Source organism: Nannobrachium achirus (assembly GCF_963921795.1).
Source record: "Nannobrachium achirus genome assembly, chromosome: 15".
Classification (NCBI taxonomy): Eukaryota; Metazoa; Chordata; class Actinopteri; order Myctophiformes; family Myctophidae; genus Nannobrachium; species Nannobrachium achirus.
The window spans coordinates 39,864,694-39,885,211 of NC_137822.1; the positions used below are offsets into that span (position 1 = coordinate 39,864,694).

Here is a 20,518-nt window from a genome sequence, read left to right on the forward strand (position 1 = left end):
CAAACTGTATGCCCAGGCAAACATGTTAATGCATAAATTTCACAAAGCGACACATTGTGAGCTTGTAGATCAGCTATTGTCAAATGACCAAAATGTATACAGGTATATGGCCGAAATGTATATAGGGTTGAAATGATTTGTAATTATGAACACAATCTACAAAGTAACAACTAGTAACTGAAATGAGACAGTTTTTTGAACGGCTCAGCGATCCGGCTCACTTCAAATAACCATAAATCCAATCTCTAGGACAAGCAGAAGTGCTGTTGTTTCCCCAAAGACTGTCAGGTTCAAAGTAGGCCAGTCAATCTAAGGTTTGACCCAAAATAAATTGCTATAGTAATGGTTCAAGCTTTTTTTAATGATCCTTAGGGGTCATCCAAATAACATATTAAAATGTGTGAATTATATGTTTTGTGGAGCAAGGTAAATTCAGGGGGTTCAAGTGTGGGTCCCTTCACTTACTATACAGGAAAAAAATAGTTTTGCACAAAAAACATATTCTTCGGGTTAAAAACGGAACCCAAAATGGAGCCCAAAAAAGTGATGACTGATAGTTGTGTGGTGTCTGTTTTTACCCAGAGGATATTTCCTCGTGCAAAACAAATGCTGGCAATGGATTCAGAATCATGAAAAAACCCTAGTTAGACCCCTCACATGCTGTAACCCTATGCTATATACAGTATACACAGGGCCAGGGGTATGTACCTTTAATTTGCCTTTAAGAGTTGGCGGGCTGAGAGGGGAATTATGGGATACGCTTGGCGCGGTGTTGTTGTTCTTGTCAGGGAGAGAACAGTGTGTGACGCATGTTACAAGCGGGTTAGGGTTAGGGTTTGGGTTAGGGTTAGGGTTAGGGTTGGGTTAGGGTGATCTATTTTATTTTGTTACGAGTGATACTAAGTTAGAACCCTGGCTGTTCACGTTTCTTACTGGAATATATTTTGGTTATTATTAAATCACAAGTTCTCCAGCACGGACTCCTTGCTTCTTTTAACATAGAAGAACAAGTTAAGGATTACTCGGTCACAAAGATCGCCCCCCAGGACCCCCAGAAGCACAGATTTGATTTTAGTCTAATCTGCATCTAGCTTAAGGCCACAGACCCGTTGGGAAACAAGTCTGGGGCGACTTTGAAAGAGGGCGACTTTTCTGGTATTCCAAGGAGAGATAGTTGATCAGAAAGGACAATTCTACATTCTTTGTGTAGACTTCTTATAAATTAAGTATTGCAGATGTTTAACAATTATTTTACTCTCAGTTAAATATCTATAAGGGTCCATTGGTTTACCAACTCTCCATCATTTATCTGGGGCCCACCTGGAACCCTCTCAAGGACCACTGACCACTGCCCCAGAACATGGATGCCAGGGTTCAAGGGTTTAATCATATAATAGGCTATACAAAACTACGTGATTAAATACAGTGAGACTTTTTTTCCCATCGAAATAAGCTAGTGTCAGGTAGTTGTCAACCCTACTCTGCAGTGCAGTCAGAGGCAGAGCACAGCCTGAAGATCCTAGACTGGAGATCAGCTTCAATGAAGAACAAACATCTGTAGCCTACTCACACACACACACACACACACACACACGCGCGCGCACACGCACGCATGCACGCATGCATGCACGCACACACAGTGTACTGCACGTATTTGCATGTATTTTCCTAAATCACCACTAGAGAGTAGCATTTACCCATTGATGCACTGATCTTGATCAGTCTGCCATATAAATACTGTCAACGGTCATCGCCATGCCTTTCTTTTTTCATTGATTGAAAACGAAATAAGAACTAAATAAAAAGAAAAACTAAGCTATGATAACTAAAACTATATTTTATCAATATCAATCAATCAAAACCAGCTTTCTTTGGTACTTCTGCAGGCCCGGAACTTTGGGGTAGTAGGCTATGTGTTTCAACCCGGACAAGATAGAGGGAAGGACGAGAACCGTTGCCGTCCGCTCTTCCGGTTTGAAACGGCGTAAACAACAGAGCAGAGAGAGAGCGAACATGTCAGATACAGAGAAGGTCTGTGTTATAAATACAGTATTAGAGGTTTTCACTCACTCACAAACCTTTACTTTAGAGCTGTGTTAAAGTGTGTTTTGTACCAGGAGACATTCTTGAAGAAGGTATGTTTTTGTGTTGTTGTTGTTTATATATGTTAAGAATGTAACTGGGAAGAAAAGGGCACTTCACTATTAAGGTAAAGGACCTGAACAGTGTTTACTTGGAATACATGCATAATATTAGTATTTCATTGCACACATCATGTGACTAAATCATTTAGTTATTTTTCTAAAAGAGAATACTGATTCTACTTACTTTTAAAGAGGAACATTTTATATCAGAGAGAGAATAACATTTTGATATTAGTTATATTCCCCACGTGTGTGTGTGTGTGTGTGTGTGCGTGCGTGTGTGTGCGTGCGTGCGTGCGTGCGCGTGCGTGTGTGTGTGTGTGTGTGTTGGTGTGTCTCTGACCAGCCAGACCTCAGCAAGTTTCACTGTCTCTCTCTTTCTTCCCTTTTCGAAGGGTGAAATGAATACATTACAGCTGTGCTATAATAAACAGTTAAAGGTGTTTATACAATACAGTTATCTGTGCTATAATAAACAGTTAAAGGTGCTGTAAGTCATTGTTTCCCAACCAGTGGGTCGGGACCCATCTGTGGGTCATGGACCATTTTTTTATTGGTCACGACTCGAGTAAAAACCTATTTTATTTTCCTGCATTTAAAACAACATACATTTTTAAACAGATTCCCCCCTCCCCAAAATATATAATACAAAAAAAAAAACTTAATTTATCATATCTTAAAAATATATAATTAAGAAGTAGTGAAAATAGGTCACAACATGTCACTTCTGGGTGCGTTGTGAGCTTGTAGATCGGCTATTTTCACTAGTTTGGGTCCCGGGTGGTGTTTCACTCTGACGTGAAAGCAATTACTATCCGAATAGAGATATTAATACAAAATAAAATATTCTTTATTGCTTCAGAGATTAATCCTAGATTAAATGGCATTTGGCTCTAGAGAGTCTGGGTCCGTCTTTTGGCCAAACATCCTAAAAACGATTGTGGCAGCAATTAACTCAATTACGTTTGGTCAATATTATTATTTTCCTCTTTGAAACCAAACACATAGACTGGTTTTATATCTTTCTTGTTTACCAAAAGGCTCTCTTTCCATCATCTTGGCTCAGATCAGAACTAAACATCTCACAGTTTGAGAAAAAGTGCACGGATGTAAAATCATTTTTTTCTTTTTTGTCCTACTGATCACAAAGTAAAAAAAAAAAATGCTAATTACAGTTAGGTCCACGATTAAGACATTTTACATGATGATTAATTGTCTCAAATAATTGCTTTGAAAATATATGAATATATCAAATAATTTGCGATCAGACGATTATGTTATTGTCATTGTATAATTGACAGGCCTACTTACAGTATGTGATCACAAACCATCTCTCATCCCCACTCGCTAGCTTTGGGATGTATTTTGGATCACAGCCCAGTTTCTTGAACTACAGTTATTTGTATCCTCTTCCTCTGTTTTACATGAAACCATTTCTAAAATGCATGACACATCAAAGCCTGTACAGCCCAAGAGTAAAGGGTGGGGGTTATAATTGAGATGAGGTGGGTATAATAAGAAAGCATTTGTTGCAGAAACATTAAAAGCAGATTGGCTACTTTCACCTTATTCACTTTATACCATTATTTTCATGTTCTTGACACCACTAGGTGTGAGGTTATTAAAGTCCTTGTTGAATTGCTTCATTTCAGAGCAGTGTGTGGAGTCCAGACTGCAGGTGAAGATGAACTCTCCAGACTCAGCCAGGGCCATTTCTATTAAACAGGAGGAACCTGAAGATCAGCCACACTTCGGTAAGTTTAACCACTTGAACCCTAGCATCACTGTATGCAGGGGGAACGTGTGTCGTGTGCTGAAAATTGTCGATCTACAAGCTCACAACTTGTCAGGTATTATATTTTAATATTATTTCATAATTTCATGATTGAAATTAAATATTTGCTGTAACATTATGTCTGTGGTAACCAGACTATAGTACTTTATTCCATCTTCCATCATCTTTTTTTAATGTATTTATTTATTTTTGCCGCGCTACTCCTCCCACAGTTTTGGTGGCACACACTTGGTTGAAACCGACCGGCTTCATTGGGACACGCATACAAGCTGACATCACAGATAGGGGCGCGATCTCTAGACATGCGCGGTCCGAAGGGCCGCAAACCTCTAGTTGAACTCAATGGATCGTGCCGGCACATGCACACGACTGACAGACAAGCGTTTGTTACAGCTGCCATTAATTGTGGGCTCGCCTGAAAGGCGAGAACACTATGTTATCTTCATTATTTATATAGTGAGTTCTGTCGCAGACAGTACAAAGGCAGGGCCCTTAGCCAATGAGGTGCAATTGAGGTGTGGAAAATCTGGGAGTGGTGTTAGCTGGAGTATTGGTTGAGCTTCACATGACAGTTAGCACGCTGCAGAATATAGTCACAAGCGAGCCCACACTGTTTCGTAGGAACAGTATTTCTAGTCTACTATCAAGTTCTCCTCAAAAATGACGTAATCTATCAGTCACGTTCTCCTCAAAAATGGCGTAATCTATCAGTCACGTTCTCCTCAAAAATGGCGTAATCTATCAGTCAAGTTCTCATCAAAAATGACGTAATCTATCAGTCAAGTTCTCCTCAAAATGACCTAAGACACTGCCCTTGTACCAACAGTACAAAGGCAGGGCCCTTAGCCAATGAGGTGCAGCCAAAGGGTAGATCTTTGTGCGCATTCATGGTATTACAAGCGAGCCCACACTGTTTCGTAGGAACAGTATTTCTAGTGATTGCCTATGAGGTCAAATCAGGGTCAAATGTGCATTCTCAATGAGCCATCGTTATCCTGCTAATGTTACATACTGTAGCATAGCCAACTGGCAATAATATACGCAGTGTTGAAACGCATCCAACGCAATCGCTACTCTAATCCAACCATGTTGGAGCCTAAATTTGTGGATTTTACTTTGGCTGGTCAATTTGAGATGACAACAGCCACTTAGTGTCTCTCTCTCTCCTGTGCTGCAGACTCAGGCCTCCGACAGACATTGGGATCACAAGCCTCTAGGATGCCCTTGGGGAAGCGGGAGGGAAATCGGCGTCCATTTCATTCCCTATGAAAGTCACATGTTTTGAATAAGTAAGCTTGCCTCTAGCTTTGCTTTAAAGTGGCAATAGGTTCTTCAAAGGGACCTCCGTAGGGAATGAATTGGACGCCGCTCTCCCACCTCCTCCCCCAAGGGCATGGACAGGACAGGTGCTTCGAATGTGTAATTCCAGCCTCAGAGTGTCTGTGGGGAGGGGGAGCAGCTTTATTGCAGCCTGAGTTATACTTCTCCATAGCACAGTGTTCTACCGAGAGTGAATGGGGTGGATCATTCTGCTCATGCGTTGAATGTGACTAATATTTTAACGCAATTAATTCCCCAAAAATATTACCGCTGTTAACACGATAATTTTAAACACAAAGCATTTAAAATGTAAGGATCAGCTTGGTAGGGCATGGACGGAAATAAAGGTCACAGGCTTTTCCCCAAATGGAATAAACAGGAAGTAAACGTGGAGGTGATCATGTGTTCTCCTGGTTCTCTGTGTTAGAGAAGCATGTTTTTTTTATAGATTCTGCCAAGTGCCACCCTTCATTCTTTTGATTGGCTGAAACGCAGTCCCTTTGAGGCGCAGTCGGACACAGAATAGCGGGGCAGTTAAGGAGAACAATACTTCAGTTCTGGAAAGAAGCACCAAAATTTGACAGAGTGTACCTCTTGGGTCATTCTTTAGAAAAATCACATTAGACACTTAATTTTCAAAATGGCCACCAGTTTTAAAGATGGCCGACTTTTCGGAAATGTTTTACAGTACGCCAGCCAGTTAATCGAATTTTCATAATATCAGAGTTGTTTTGCAGGTTTTAAAACATCCTCAGTTCATTTATTACACTTATAGAGCAGCCAGAATAACCTTTCTGACTTTTGGTTGGGGTCTTTCCTCACCTGGGACCCCCCAGACAGACCCCTGAGCCCATTTCAGTAATCGCTCTGCTCCTGCTCCAGAACAATGTTAAATTAGATCTGAAATATGCTCTGAAATCAAAAATGAATAGTAGCAAATAACAGAGGTCTTCCACGGGGGGTCCGGGACCCCTGGGGGGGTCCTCAGAGCTACTACAGGGGGCCTGCCAAATCTCGATGAGATCTTTTTTTATTTATTTTTTATTTGAAACTTCGAATATTTTTATGTATCCTGGTTTTATGTATTGTTCTTTGATGGTTTATTAGTATTCTCAGTATTATTTATAATGTTTTTGTGTTAAACAGTTATGGTTGACAGCTGTTACTGCAGGGATTGCAATAATGAAGGTATTGCAACTTTTCACTTTGAGCGCATTTATTGCACTGCACTCACACTGACCACACACACACACACACACACACACACACACATACACACACACACACACACACACACACACACACACACACACACACACACACACACACACACACACACACACACACACACACACACACACACACTCACCCCAAAACCCTCACCTTATCCTCTTATAGAGCCCATGGTCAATTACCCCCAAAGAGATTCACTACAATACAGTAATTTCAGACATGCAGGATATATTTGTCTTCATCATCATCATCTTCAATGTCCAACCTAATAGTGTTGACACAGTCTCCACCATAGCATAGAGTGAAAGGCAGGTTATTTGAGCAGCTGCACCGTCCCTTACAACCTGCTTTGCAGACACATTTGATGAGCTCAAGTACTGCCTTTGGAGCAGCGAGAGCAAGAAACCTGACTGGAATATACCCTCCACTCTCTGAATTCCATCTATTTTCTTCGATTGGTGGAAGCACAGGGCAATTTGTCAGGTATGATTTATCCTGCATTGTGACGGAGTTGGCACAGAGGTAATGTGATAGCAGTGCAGCACGACTTGGAGGTAGCATCTCACCCTCCAAAGTTCTTTGACAGAAATAGTTCCCATCTGAGTAATCCCAGGGTTGTTGGACCTTTTGAACTGTAAACATGGCATGCAAAATGTTCCGACTGCAATGTTGATGGAAGCTCACCATTTATAAGCTCAGGAGGAATGGCCAATGACCTTGCCAAGGTCTTTGAAGCGGTTAATGGCTTGGTCATCATCATCATCATCATCAAGTAGACATTGACCCATGTCTTTTTGGTGATTCCAACAAATGTTCTTCCCCAGTCAGCACCTGAAAAACTATGTACGCAAAGGAACCCTAGACATTTGTTACATCCAATAACTTGAACTCACTCGAATATATAAATTTCCTTTTTTTGTACCAGAGGAAAGGACTCTGGTACAAGGGTATCAGCCTCTTCATGTGTTTGCACTTCCTCAAAATCATGTCCCTTGATGAAGGTATCGTATTATGATGCCTACTTTGTCATACTTGACAAATTGCCCTGAGCTTCCATCAATTGAAAAAAATAGATGGAATTCAGAGAGTGGAGGGTATGTTCCAGTCAGGTTTCTTGCCCTCCCTGCTGCAAAGGCAGTACTTGAGCTCATCAAACGTGGCTGCAAAGCAGGTTACAAGGGACAGTGCAGCTGCTCAAACAATAACCTGCCTTGCACTCTCCTCCCTGCAAATGCTATAGTGGAAACTGTGAACACTATTAGGGAGGACATGTATAGTAGTGAATTTCTTTGGGTACAATTGACCGTGAGCTCTTTAAGAGGATATAGGGTGCGGGTTTTGGGGTGACGATAACAAAGAGGTGTGTGTATTGTGTTGTCAGTGTGAGTGCAGTACAATAAATGGACATGTTAGACTGCGCGCCCAAAGTGAGAAGTTGCAATACCTTAATTCTTGCAATCCCTGCACTAACACCTGTGAACCTGTCTGTCTAACACACTCATGTTATAAATAATACTGAGAATACTAATAAAAACAGTTTCAAATGTAAAAAAAAAAAAAAAAAGAGAGAGAAAGAGAAAAAAACGTTCCCATCAAGATTCGGCAGGCCCCCTGTAGTAACTCTGAGGACCCCCTAAGGGTCCCGGACCCCCTGTGGAAGACCCCTGGGTATTTGCTACTACTCATTTTTGCTTTCAGAGCCCAAACAACTTTAATGCTTCATTTATGATCTAATTTAACATTTCTCTGGAGCAGGAGCAAAGCGATTACTGAGATAGGCTCAGGGGTCTCTTTGGGGGGTCCCAGATGAGGAAAGACCCCAACCAAAAGTCAGAAAGGTTATTCTGGCTGCTTTAAAGGTGTAATAAATGAACTCAGGATGTTTTAAAACCTACAAAACAACTCTAATATTATGAAAATCAGACATTAACTGGCTGGCGTGCTGTTCAGAGGCAGCCATCTTGGAAACATGGCAGCCATTTTGATTTTTCAGTGTCTAACGTGTTTTATCATAGGAACAACCCCTAAGGAGTACTTGTGAAAAGTTTTAGGTTTCTTTCCACTTGTGAAGTATTTTAGTGCAAAAATGCATTTATCTGCACCGCTAGAAGCAGTCCCCACAACAATATTTACTATCCTGTCCCCCAGTATATGTAACTCTGACGGCGCTGAGTCGTAGGCTCATGTGACCTTAGCAACGCTCGGCCTGGCGACTCACTCACTCGGCGGGACCTCACATGGATCAAGGTCGCCTGAGACGGCACACCTCTGTAATGGTCAATAGTTATACTTTATTGAGTAAAAAGAAAAAGTTGTCTGCGGAAAAAAGTGGCACGAGCAGGATATGAACCCGGGGTGCATGGATTCCAGGTCTAATGACTAACCAGCCAAGCCACTGAGGCAGATGCACTCAAGGTGACACCTGGCCAATCACGGCGCGTCTTCTCCGGGACCAGGCTAAATCTAGTTGTATTTAGATATCATGCGTTAGAGAATGAAATGGTGACCCATATGTTAGCCAAGAGCGCCATCTACCATAAACTCTGAAGAAAACAAACGCACACTTGAAAAGAGTTTTTTTTTGGCAGTGTGGCTCTTGGGTTAGGGTTAGGGTTTTGTACATGAAGGATGGACATGTTTGTTTACACTCACAGGTAAAGGGATAGTTGTTATTCACCCCATAGAGACTTGAATTCATGGTAGGGGTGGGTGATATGGAAAAATACAATATCACGATATTTTCCCAAGCTGTATCATGATACACGATTTTATCACGATTCTTTTTCACATTGGTTTTTATGATTATTTTTCAAGTTACAGTACTTGACAAAAACTAGACTCTCTGGGTTCCTTTTGGGAGGTCTAATTTGAACTTTACAAGTATGTAACTCTGACAGTATACAAATGAATCCAAATGGACCCTTACGGGTCCATTTGGTTTCATTTGTAAACTGTCAGAGTTACTGGGAGACCATGACATTTTCAAGTTTGAGAACTACTGATTTAGACCAAAATGCAGGTTTAAATTGAATTCTGCAATGAATCTCTGTATTAACGATTAAACAGGATTTTTTATAAGGCTCCCTCCATTGTATCACGATATATACGATACCTCTGAAAAGGCATATCGTAGAGACATTGTATCGTCTCCACGATAATTATCACCATATCGCCCACCCCTACCCCATAGAGACTTGAATTCATGGGTTGCTTTTTGTTTGTTTGTTTGTTTTTCTTCTCCTAGACGACATCCTGCACGTGGTTGTGTGTAAAGAGGAGGTTTCTCCTGAACGGGAGGAGCTACTTCAAAGACCAGAGGAGCCTGATGGGTCAACGTCGACGTTACCAGCAGTGAGAAGTGAAGCCGAATTTGAGCTTGAATCTGACTCTGAAGTCACTAATGATTGGGAGGAGACCAGTGGAGGTCAGTCAGTGTTAAACACAGGGACAGGGACAGGCGGGGGGAAATAAACTAGGATTTAGAATAAAAGAGGTTGATGAAAAATTAAATCATAAATATTACGGGAATCCGTAATTACGCCTCATTTTATAATTACCAGTTTTAACCTGCCTCTCCCCTTCTCTCTTCCTCTCTCTCCTCTGTCCCTACTCTGCCCCCCCCCTCTCTCTCAGGAGACACTGGAGAAAAACCTTACCACTGTGCATATTGTGACAAGGGTTTCACTCGGTCATCTAACCTGAAGAACCACCAATATGTTCACTCTGGAGAAAAACCTTTTCACTGTGAACATTGTGACAAGAGTTTCAGAGAGTCAGGTCAGCTGAAGGCACACCAGCGTGTTCACACTGGAGAAAAACCTTTTCACTGTGAACATTGTGACAAGAGTTTCAGTCAGTCATCTAGCCTGAAGAAACACCAGCGTGTCCACACTGGAGAAAAACCTTTTCACTGTGAACATTGTGACAAGAGTTTCAATGTGTCATCTAACCTAAAGAAACACAAGCGTGTCCACACCGGAGAAAAACCCTTTCACTGTGAACATTGTGACAAGAGTTTCAGTGAGTCATCTAGCCTGAAGGCGCACCAGCGTGTCCACACTGGAGAAAAACCTTTTCACTGTAAACATTGTGACAAGAGTTTCAGTGTGTCATCTGGCCTGAAGACACACCAGCGTGTCCACACTGGAGTAGTCTCGTGTAGCCAGACAACTATTCCACAATCTCCGAATGCTATATAGGGTCTGGAACGGCAGCTCCCGAACGGCGAGTATCGGAAGTAGCCAGTGCTGCACTGAACTGTAGTCCCATTAAAACATAACAGAAACACACTAGCACAGACAAGAGTCAGTCGAGTGTCATATTCTTGTTATGGTTGTATAGTTTAGACAGCATTCGAAGTAACACCAACAACACCAGAGAAAGACGAAATAACGGCCCCAAAAATATTGAAAGAAGACAACACTATACTGCACCAAGGGAGCGGTTGCGTCACATCCGCTCTATCTCGCACTCATCGTTTCTATTTCCGTGCCCCAGACTGTATGCCGGGAGCATTTGCAAATCGTGTTAGGCAACAGTCTGGCCACGCGAGACTAGCACTGGAGAAAAACCTTGTTGAATATCCACATTCCACACTGGAGAAAAAGAAAAGAAAAAAAACTTTCCTGTGCACGTTGTGACATGGGTGTTATAGTTTTAGTCAGGGTGTGTCCCTGTGACCGTCAGGGTCATGATGGGGGTCGTAGTTTTAGTCAGGGTGTCTCCCTGCAGCACCGTGGGTATGATGGGAGTTGTAGTTTTAGTCAGGGTGTGCGCCTGACCATGAGGGGTATTGCCTGGGAATAATACCCCACAACACCACTGGTGGAAAGTAACCTTTACTCAACATTTACATTTATTCAAGTACGGCACTACAGTAGTTGCTAGTTACATAGCAGATTGATATTATTAATTCAAATCATACATTAACTGTGGAACAAGTCCTATCAATATTTCACTGAATTTAGTGGCCAATAAAATCTTCTAGAACTACTTTGGATATACGAAAACAAGATAAGATAGTCAAAAAGGCAAAAGTTTGACCCATTTTATCATTGTTTTGTGTGAAGTGGGCAATTCATAATGAGTTATTTACTTTGCTGTACAGATTATTGATGTGAAAAGGTTCTTGGTCGACCTATGTTGTTTGATTACTATTTCTATGCATTTGACATATTGATGTTGTGCTGTCTTTGCCTATTATAAATCTCTCTGGATTAAGAGTGTCTGCTAAATGCCTAAATTGTAAATTGTACCAATTTGATGACAATACTTTTATGCTTTTACCCAATGGAGTTTTGAGTCCTTTTGTACTTGTAACAAAGTATGTGTAAATTGTGGTATCGATACAAAAAATCAAACCTCGGTTCGAAGTGAAGCGGTGAATTTCTATTCTATGTGTTCTAGAGCTATGGAATCTGTGTTCTAGATCTATACATTCTGTGTTCTAGATCTATACTTTCTATGTGCTTTAGTTCTATATTTTTTTGAATTCTGAATGAGTGAATGATTTTGTCTGGAGGGCCAAATTGGCATGTGAAGCTTGACCAATCCTCAATTGGTCAAGCATGCACGGGACATGTACGGGACAGACAAAATTTACCAATCGGATGCGGGGGACATGTGCAGGACAGACAAAGCCACACCTTGGAAGCGGCTTTCACCGCTTAAAAGAAAAAGAAAAAACAAATCTCGGTTCGAAGTGAAGCGGTGAACTTCTATTCTATGAACTGAAATGGCCATATATGGACATGGGACACACATTTTGCTTTTTGAAAAAGCCTATTCATTCTGGACTGATATTCTGGACGTACGGGACAGAAATAACCTGTTCATTCTGGACTGGAGTGACCATATATGGACATGAGGTGACATACATTGTGTTTTTGAAAAAACCTGTTCATTCTGGACTGAGATGACCATATATGGACATAAAACACATTTTGTTTTTGGAAAAAACCTGTTCATTCTGGACTGAAATTACCATATATGGGCGTGGGACACACAAAGCCACTCATTGGAAGCGGTTTTCACCGCTTCAAAAAAGAAGAAAGAAAAAAAACGTAGAGCACTTCTTTCACTCAGGCTGTGAATAGAAACATGTAGTACAACCACACTAACAACAACAGTCTGTCTGTAACAATAGCTGCTGACTGCTATCACTGAATGGTCAGGACAAAAGGCTGAGTAAATGTACTACGTTACTTTCCTAAAAGCCCTCCCCCCAAAAACACCGTCTGGGGCGTTAGAGCTGCTGGGGAGAGGAATAACAAACACTGCAGGGTAGGGACGTGTAGAGAATGTTAGAGAGGCAGGGGCTGAAATCTCTAAAAGGGCCTTTGGTGAAAATATTGAAAATAGCAGAAACGTGAGCTTGGAGGTCGGCTATTTTTCGGTACTTGATACCACACTAAACTAAGCAAAATCAGGTGAATACTGCATGGAGGTGTGGCGTAACAGCATTGATTTCTACACCGAGAGGGCAGTTATTTCAACATAAGATGCTGCATTCAAGTTCAGGAGAGTTTGGTCAAGGCAATTCTCTTGAATGCTGCCTTCAGGTGATGGCATGGAAAGGGGGGCATTTTGCATTTCTTTCACCATAGTGAAAACTGCATTCATGGTCTGGAGAGGGCATTTTGACAGACCGGTAAAAGGGCAGGGGCTCAAGCCCCCTTTGATGTCTAAAGGCCTATCCATACTTCGACCGAAACCGCCGTTTTCGGTCAAAAGGTCCTTTTCTACCATAAAATTATATCCCTTGGGACTTCTGAAAAGCATTGGACCGAACGAGAGTTCGGAAATTTGCACGTCGGAAAACACAACTCACCGAACATTTCGGTCGAAGTATGGAGAGGCCTTTAGAAACCCAAAAAGAAGATATTCGAATACCTCAAATATAAAATAGGTGTTTAATATTTGTAATAGGCCTAATTATCTAGATATGGCAAAGCAACTCGCAACTAAGGTTTTTAACTCTTGAGGACATCTTTGTTTTTTACAACCAGGCCTCATATTTTATTATTATTAGATTGTAATTAGAGAAACGATAAGATCAGTGTTGAAATGTTTTCATTTACCCCCTTTCTATTGCTATAACGATTATAATGATTTTGATTTCAGTGGGTGGGCTATAATTACAAGTACAAGAGGATAAATATGTCTTAAAAATAAAAAAATCACACCCGTGTGAACTGAGCGGTGGTCGTGGAGGTCCATAACCCCCCCCCAACCATAACCCCCCCCTTCCCCCCTGTGTGTGTGTGTGTGTGTGTGTCTGGCCTTGCCTGAACAACAGCGCCCCTCCCTTAACATGTGTGGTCAGAAAAGGTACTTCAGGCTACATACAGACACGCACACACACACGGACGCATACACACACGGCCACGTATAGGAGACGGTGTAACCACCGCTCAAAAACTAGAAAGATGCAATTTAAAATTGTGAGTGTGGTTGCTGACTATATTCTACAGTAAGCTAACTGTCATGTGAAGCTCGACCAATTGATTCCCTATTGATTGCCACTCCCATTGATTCCCTACTGATTCCCACTCCCTATCCTTGCCATTTCTAATGGCAGCGGAAAAGTAACCCTAGAAGTCTATAAAAAGTTACGCTAGAACTCTATAAAGTTTGCCTAGAACTATAATGTGTCGCCCCTGTCAGGCAACCACACTAATAAGCCGGTGATTTCTTTATTGCTATTTACAGTAACACTACTAGCCCCCATACTGTAAGTCACATCTACCTGTGAAGATTGTGGTGCATCTTGGGAATGGGCTTATTGTGTCTAAAAATACATATTTAGCCACTTGTACTTAACTACGCATGCCCCCACCCACTGAAATCAAAATCCTTAAGATCCCTAAAACGATAGAAGGCAGTAAATGAAAACATTTTAACACTCATCTTTTCTTTTCTCTAATAATTACAATACAAAATATGAACCCCTGTTGTAAAAAAAAAACAAAGTCGTCCTTTCTAGTCTACACAATCAGAGAATGCAGAATAATTGTTGTTTTGATCGACGTTTTGTCTGTCAACTCTCCTATGGTACTGTACCAACATCAATACAGCATGGAATTGAGGACAACTTCTTAGGATCTGAGAGGCTAAATCTCATCAAATGGTTGTTCTGTGGCTCACACACCGAATACATAATGGACCATGATGTGAAAAAGGTTGAAACCACTTGACTTAACCCCCTAAACATTTTTCGGTCTATTAGATGTCTTATATACGTCTAAAGGCTCATCTAAAATACGTCTAAATATATGTCAAGATTTGAACGTTTTTTAGACGTCTAAGCTTAGACTAGACGTCGATTAGACATCTAATAATAGTCATCTATATATAGACAGTCTATATTTTAGACGTATATAGCCGTTGAAATAAAGTCTAATCAACGTCTAGTCTAAGCTTAGACGTCTAAAAAACGTTCAAATCTATACCTCTTATTAGACCAAATTTTAGACCAACGTCTAATAGACGACTATTGCTCAGTGGGAAGTATAGAAAAATGGACATCAAGTAAAAGTACCCCTGCTTGAGTAGATGTACTTAGTTACTTTGCAGCACGGCTGCTGGTCAGCAGAATAACAAACAGATGAGGTTTTTCTCAGAGGGCGTTCAGCAGACTGCACCGCTGGCTAGCAGAACAACAGCGCCACGCACACTCTCCCCACGCTGGTGATGTTTTCATATAGGTTACACTAAAAAAACATGGATTCTCCTCCTGTTGTTTTTCTGAGCTGCATTCCAAGGCGTGTGACGGTTTTCAACAGTGCTGTAGATTAAGTGGTTCCCAAACCGTGGGTCGGGACCCATTTGTGGGTCACAGACCAATTTTTATGGGTCACAACTGAGGTAAAAATGTCATTGTCTTTTCCCACATTTTTGAATAGCTAAAGTATAAACTAATGGTTAAAGTGGTTAACATCTAAAGCAGGGGTCAGCAACCTTTTTGAAATGAAGCGCCATGTTTTTATTTTGTAGACAGTCAGTGTGCCATGTCAACATACATTTTAATAACACCGCTTCAAAATTCTTACATTCTCAGAGAGACTCAGACCTATCTCCCCGACTCCTTCCCCAGTCAAAGTTCATAATTTTAATGAGTGTAGAGTTGTGTGCCAGATGTAATTTGCTGCAAATTAGGTGACTTAATTTAATTGACTTTAAAACAAAAATCCTCTCTCTCACACTTCTGCCAGTGATCACTGATCACCCTCCCCTGTGCCAATGTTGGCACCCGTGCCTAAGGTTGCCTACCGCTGATCTAAAGTGACACAGACGCTGTCCAGGTCTAAATAGGTTAACCCATTAAGACCTGAGGCCGATTCTTCTACAAATGCCTTCTAAATCCTTCTAAAGTTTTTGAAAAATGTATGTTTCTATAATCAGTGTGGTTCTCAAACCTCTTCGTGTCAAGGACCCCCACAATTATATTGTATAAAATCACAAAATATGTTGTTCCAGGAACCCCCTGTTGAAGACCCCTGCTATAGAGTGTTAGTTAGTTCAGTAGCCATATGGGTCTCCTTCCCATCTGCTATAGAGTGTTAGTTAGTTCAGTAGCCATATGGGTCTCCTTCCCATCTCTCAAGCTCTTTATAAACAAAAAATACATGTTCAGGTGGGATATTTCCACACCCATGTATTGGCTTCAATCGTATAGTGTTCCAGTTCTAATTTTGTCTGCTGCTGCTCACTTCATTCTGTCACTTCTCACACCAGTTTTATTTGTTTATCCTACATCAGGGTTCCCCAATTAGTTTTCCCCAAGGGCCGAATTATTGTCTAGGGTATCAAGCCGAGGGCCACAACATTGCAGGGGGCGACGGCGGCATTCCTGCTACTCCAGCGACTGCGACAGTTCAGATATCGTCGTTGTCGGGTGAAAATCTTGTATGTCCAAAACCATTCGTTTTGCATTTATCATTTTAAAAAATATTTAAACTAGTGAAAACAGCCGATCTACAAGCACACAACGCCTCGCGGTGCGGTGGGCCAGACAGTAGCTCCCTGCGGGCCGCAAATGGCCCGCGGGCTGCCTATTGGGGAACCCTGTCCTTCAGTATATTCTCCCGATTGGATCAAATTGGCATCCTGACCTGAAAATATATGATCATGTTTCTGAAGAGCTGGAGAGACAGGGAGGGTGTGGTTGAGAACCGTGACCCACACTTAGACCTGAGGCCCATTCTAAAAAACGCCTTCAAAACGTCCGAAAAACTCAACTTTATTCCAAAGAAATGTATGTTGCTATATCGTCTCTGTCGGGTGGAAACCTCATATGTCCAAAACTGTACATTTTCAGGATTCAAATTCAAAGGTAGCAGATCTACAAGCTTTAAACGTGTCGCTTCGCGCCGCGTTACGAGCTTGTAGATCTGTTGCTTTTGAGTGAAGCTGTAGACTTATCAAGTAATTGTAAACTTGGCACTTAAAGGGGTATTTCACTTTCAAAAAAACTTTTGGTAATTTTATCATCTAATCAGGCTTTTATGAATACCCTGAACAGTTTTTAATTTGCTTGATTGAATATTTAGATATTTGATGTAAATGTTACCAGGCCCTCCAGGCCCAGGGCCTCTCCCCACACACACCCATTGTAACTTCAAACTTCATTTAAACCATGATAGATTCATTAAAAACACCCATTATTTTTTCTGTTGACTCATAATACCCTCCTAAAAAAGTTACAGAAAAAACACGGCCTGCTCACATATTAGGAGGGTAGTATGAGTCACCAGAAAAAATAATGTGTGTTTTTAATGAATCTATCATGGTTTAAATGGAGTTTGAAGTTACAATGGGTGTGTATGTGGAGAGAAGCCCTACCACTGCTCCCTGTTGAAAGTGGAATATCCCTTTAATGTCAAAAAGGTTGCGACCCCTGGTATAGGTGATCCCTGTTATGATGGGATAGTGACACTCACACCGGAATGAGGGTGGCATTCTGCCAGGGGTAATGTACGTATGACACTCACCACGGGACGTGCTGGGCCCCTGATTCAGCCCGGGAAAAAGAGTTGGAGAGGCCCTCATTGCGCGCTATAGAGAGAGATCTCTCTCTATAGCGCTGCTGCTGCTACTCAAAGATTTGCCATTTCAGATCCAGTGGGCCAGTGGGCCAATTACATGAGTTATATTTCGTTGTTGTTGGGTGTAAACCTTGTATGTCCAAAACCGTTTGTTTTGTATTTATCATTTTAAAAATGATTTAAACTAGTGAAAACAGCCGATCTACAAGCACACAACGCCTCGCACCGCAAGGCGTTGTGTGCTTGTAGATCTACTGTTTTCACTACTTTTGTGCGACGGCCTTGTATGATGAAGCAGGGCTTTGCTTCGTGAAAAAAATTACACATTTGAAACTTGGAGATACGAGGTTTCTGCCCGACAGTGACGGTTTACTTTGTTGGCCACCCAGCCCCCAAAATGGAACGGAGGCCGACATTTCATTTTTTTTTTTTTTTTCCTAATGGCCGGCCTGGACCGGCCGGGAATGAACCGGCCGTTCGGGAGTTGTCCCGCTTTTCCCAATGGCCAGCACGTCCCTGCTCACCACCAGAATGAGGGTGGCATTCTGCCAGGGGTAATATAAGAGACTCACCACCAGAATGAGGGTGCCCAGGCATTCTGCCAGGGCCTGGCGCAGCAGAGGGTGTCGTGTCTGGAAGCTCTGTGCCAGCCGGTCCAACACTTCCTGTTGCCTTCCCATCATGTACCTGTGGTAGGGGGTAGGAGGGGGAGAAGTTAAACAAACAACAATTAACCAATTTAGGACAAGAACCCCTATTTGTAACTCCGTCCTTTCAGGACGGGAACCTCTTTTGGGGTCCTTGTTGCTATGTGGGAGAGTGTTTTCTGCAGGTGATTCAGTCCGAGTGTATCAAAGGGTGCGTTCGGAAATGCGCACCGCGTGTGTACTCTCAGTGTAGTGAGAGTGCCTAAACCTAACCTTAATCCTAACCCTAACCTCAGTAAAATTATGCCTAACCCTAACCCTAACCTTAACCTCAGTAAAACTATGCCTAAACCTAACCCTAACCCTAACCACACCTGGTGCGCATTTCCGAACGCACCCTTTGATACACTCGGACTGAATCACCTGCAGAAAACACTCTCCCGTTGCTATGTACAGTATATAGCCACATATTGTCACTGTCGGGCAGAAACCTTGTATCTCCAAGTTTCAAATCGCACAAAACTGTTGCACAGAACTAGTGAAAATAGCAGATCTGCAAGCACACAACGTTGTGCTTGTAGATCAGCTATTTTCACAATTTTATATAATTTTTAAAATGATAAATACAAAACAAAGGTAAACATAGATCAAGACTTAGAAGGTGTTTTTAGAATCGGCCTCAGTCGTAAATTGGTTAAGGAGTTCTTCCACCGTAATCTGAACGTAATCTGAAGACTCACATCTTCAGACTCCAGTTGAGCCCATAACTGTGCATCTGCCCTATACCCTTGAAGACCTTGCAGCCTTATGCAAAGGTTATTAAGATGTCATTTAGATGTTATCTAAAGTTACATGGAACCAGATGAAAGGTTCATGTTTAGACCTGGCATCCTATAGTTTGTATGATTAGATTATTACTGTGGTTGCTTTTATGCCAGCTAAAGTGAACCTTTTAAATTAAGTCATCCGGGTTGTAAGGCCAGATATCTTGGAAAATATAATGTCAAATCAGACAGGACATGCTTCAGTTAACATTAAATTACTATGTCTATGCATTTGATGTAATACTGTAATTCGCTCTGGATTAAATGCCAAATCAAATTTACCTAAATTGTAAGCATATATCACCCATTTTCCTCCTTCGCTGAGAGTGAGTAGACAGAAATTGTTCCATCTTATGAGGATTTGTGAGGAAAAAACAAGGCTACACACACACACACACACACACACACACACACACACACACACACACACACACACACACACACACACACACACACACACACACACACACACACACACACACTCTCTCTCTCTCTCTCTCTCTCTCTCTCTCTCACACTCTCTCTCTCTCTCTCTCTCTCTCTCTCTCTCTCTCTCAAGTAAAAGTATTGTTCCTTTAAAATAAGTCAATGAATTGAGTAAGATAAGAAAGTATAAAGTGAAAAGAATGCTCAGTTACTGGGTTACATACTGTATGATCTGATTTAAATAAACAGACATTTTGAAATATCTCAAATATAGGCTAAATGATGCAGTAAGTATAGAAATCAACTAAATTGGCTGAAATCTCAAAAATAGAACATGAATTCATCTGTTTTTTTTTTAATAAAGATTTTGCAAAAATATTTTTGAAACATTACTTTCTCTACACTGCCCAAAGCTAACACTTTTTATTCACAAATATACTTGTGAAAAGAGTGTAGCATTAAAACCTCTCTTACAAGTACAACTTAGTAAAACAATAGGCCTACGTAAATGAGTAGGGATGGGATGATAATACCTATTGTCCTCCGTCATACACTACATTAGTACTACTGTATCTTTAGACCTTTTTTTAACTCTACACCAAATGTCCAAAAATAGCCGATCTACAAGGCTCACAATGCGTAACATTTTGACTCATTGTGAGCTTGTAGATTGGCTATATTCTTGCCAAACTCTCCAACCCCTTCAATAGTGGTTAGTGCAATTTCAAGAGTTGAATGCATATTTTGACCGTGATAAAATCGATTATTTTGGACATCATAATTGAGTAAAATTAAGTAATGCTACCCACCTGTAGTCTGTGGTCTGCTGCTCCTCCAGTGAATGTGTGTCAGCAACTGAAGTATTTTTACACTGAAGGGTCTCTCATGCAGGAACCCTCCCTCTATTAGAAGTAACAACAAGCCACTGGACTGTCTCTCTGTCATTGGTGGACAGATCACACAGTAACTATATGTACATTTACTCAAGTAATGCACACATTTAAATACTCTTAAGAAAGTACAACAGTTGTAGGCCTACCGATTTCCAAGCGGTTAAGTTTGTAACAAATGCCAGCCAGACATG

General features: G+C 41.3%; 1 protein-coding gene across 1 annotated transcript in view; it reads right to left on the bottom strand.

Annotated features, from left to right (window-relative positions):
• LOC308299851 (aquaporin-3-like) overlaps positions 1 to 18,217 on the bottom strand; it is a gene marked incomplete at both ends in the record, with an annotated part of 44,989 nt that extends 26,772 nt beyond the window's left edge. Inside the window, one exon of the mRNA XM_080743634.1 lies at positions 18,110 to 18,217. Within this exon, the coding sequence (XP_080599760.1) occupies positions 18,110 to 18,217 (108 nt within the window). The remainder of the gene's footprint in view (positions 1 to 18,109) is intronic.
• Between the last annotated feature and the right edge of the window lie 2,301 nt (positions 18,218 to 20,518).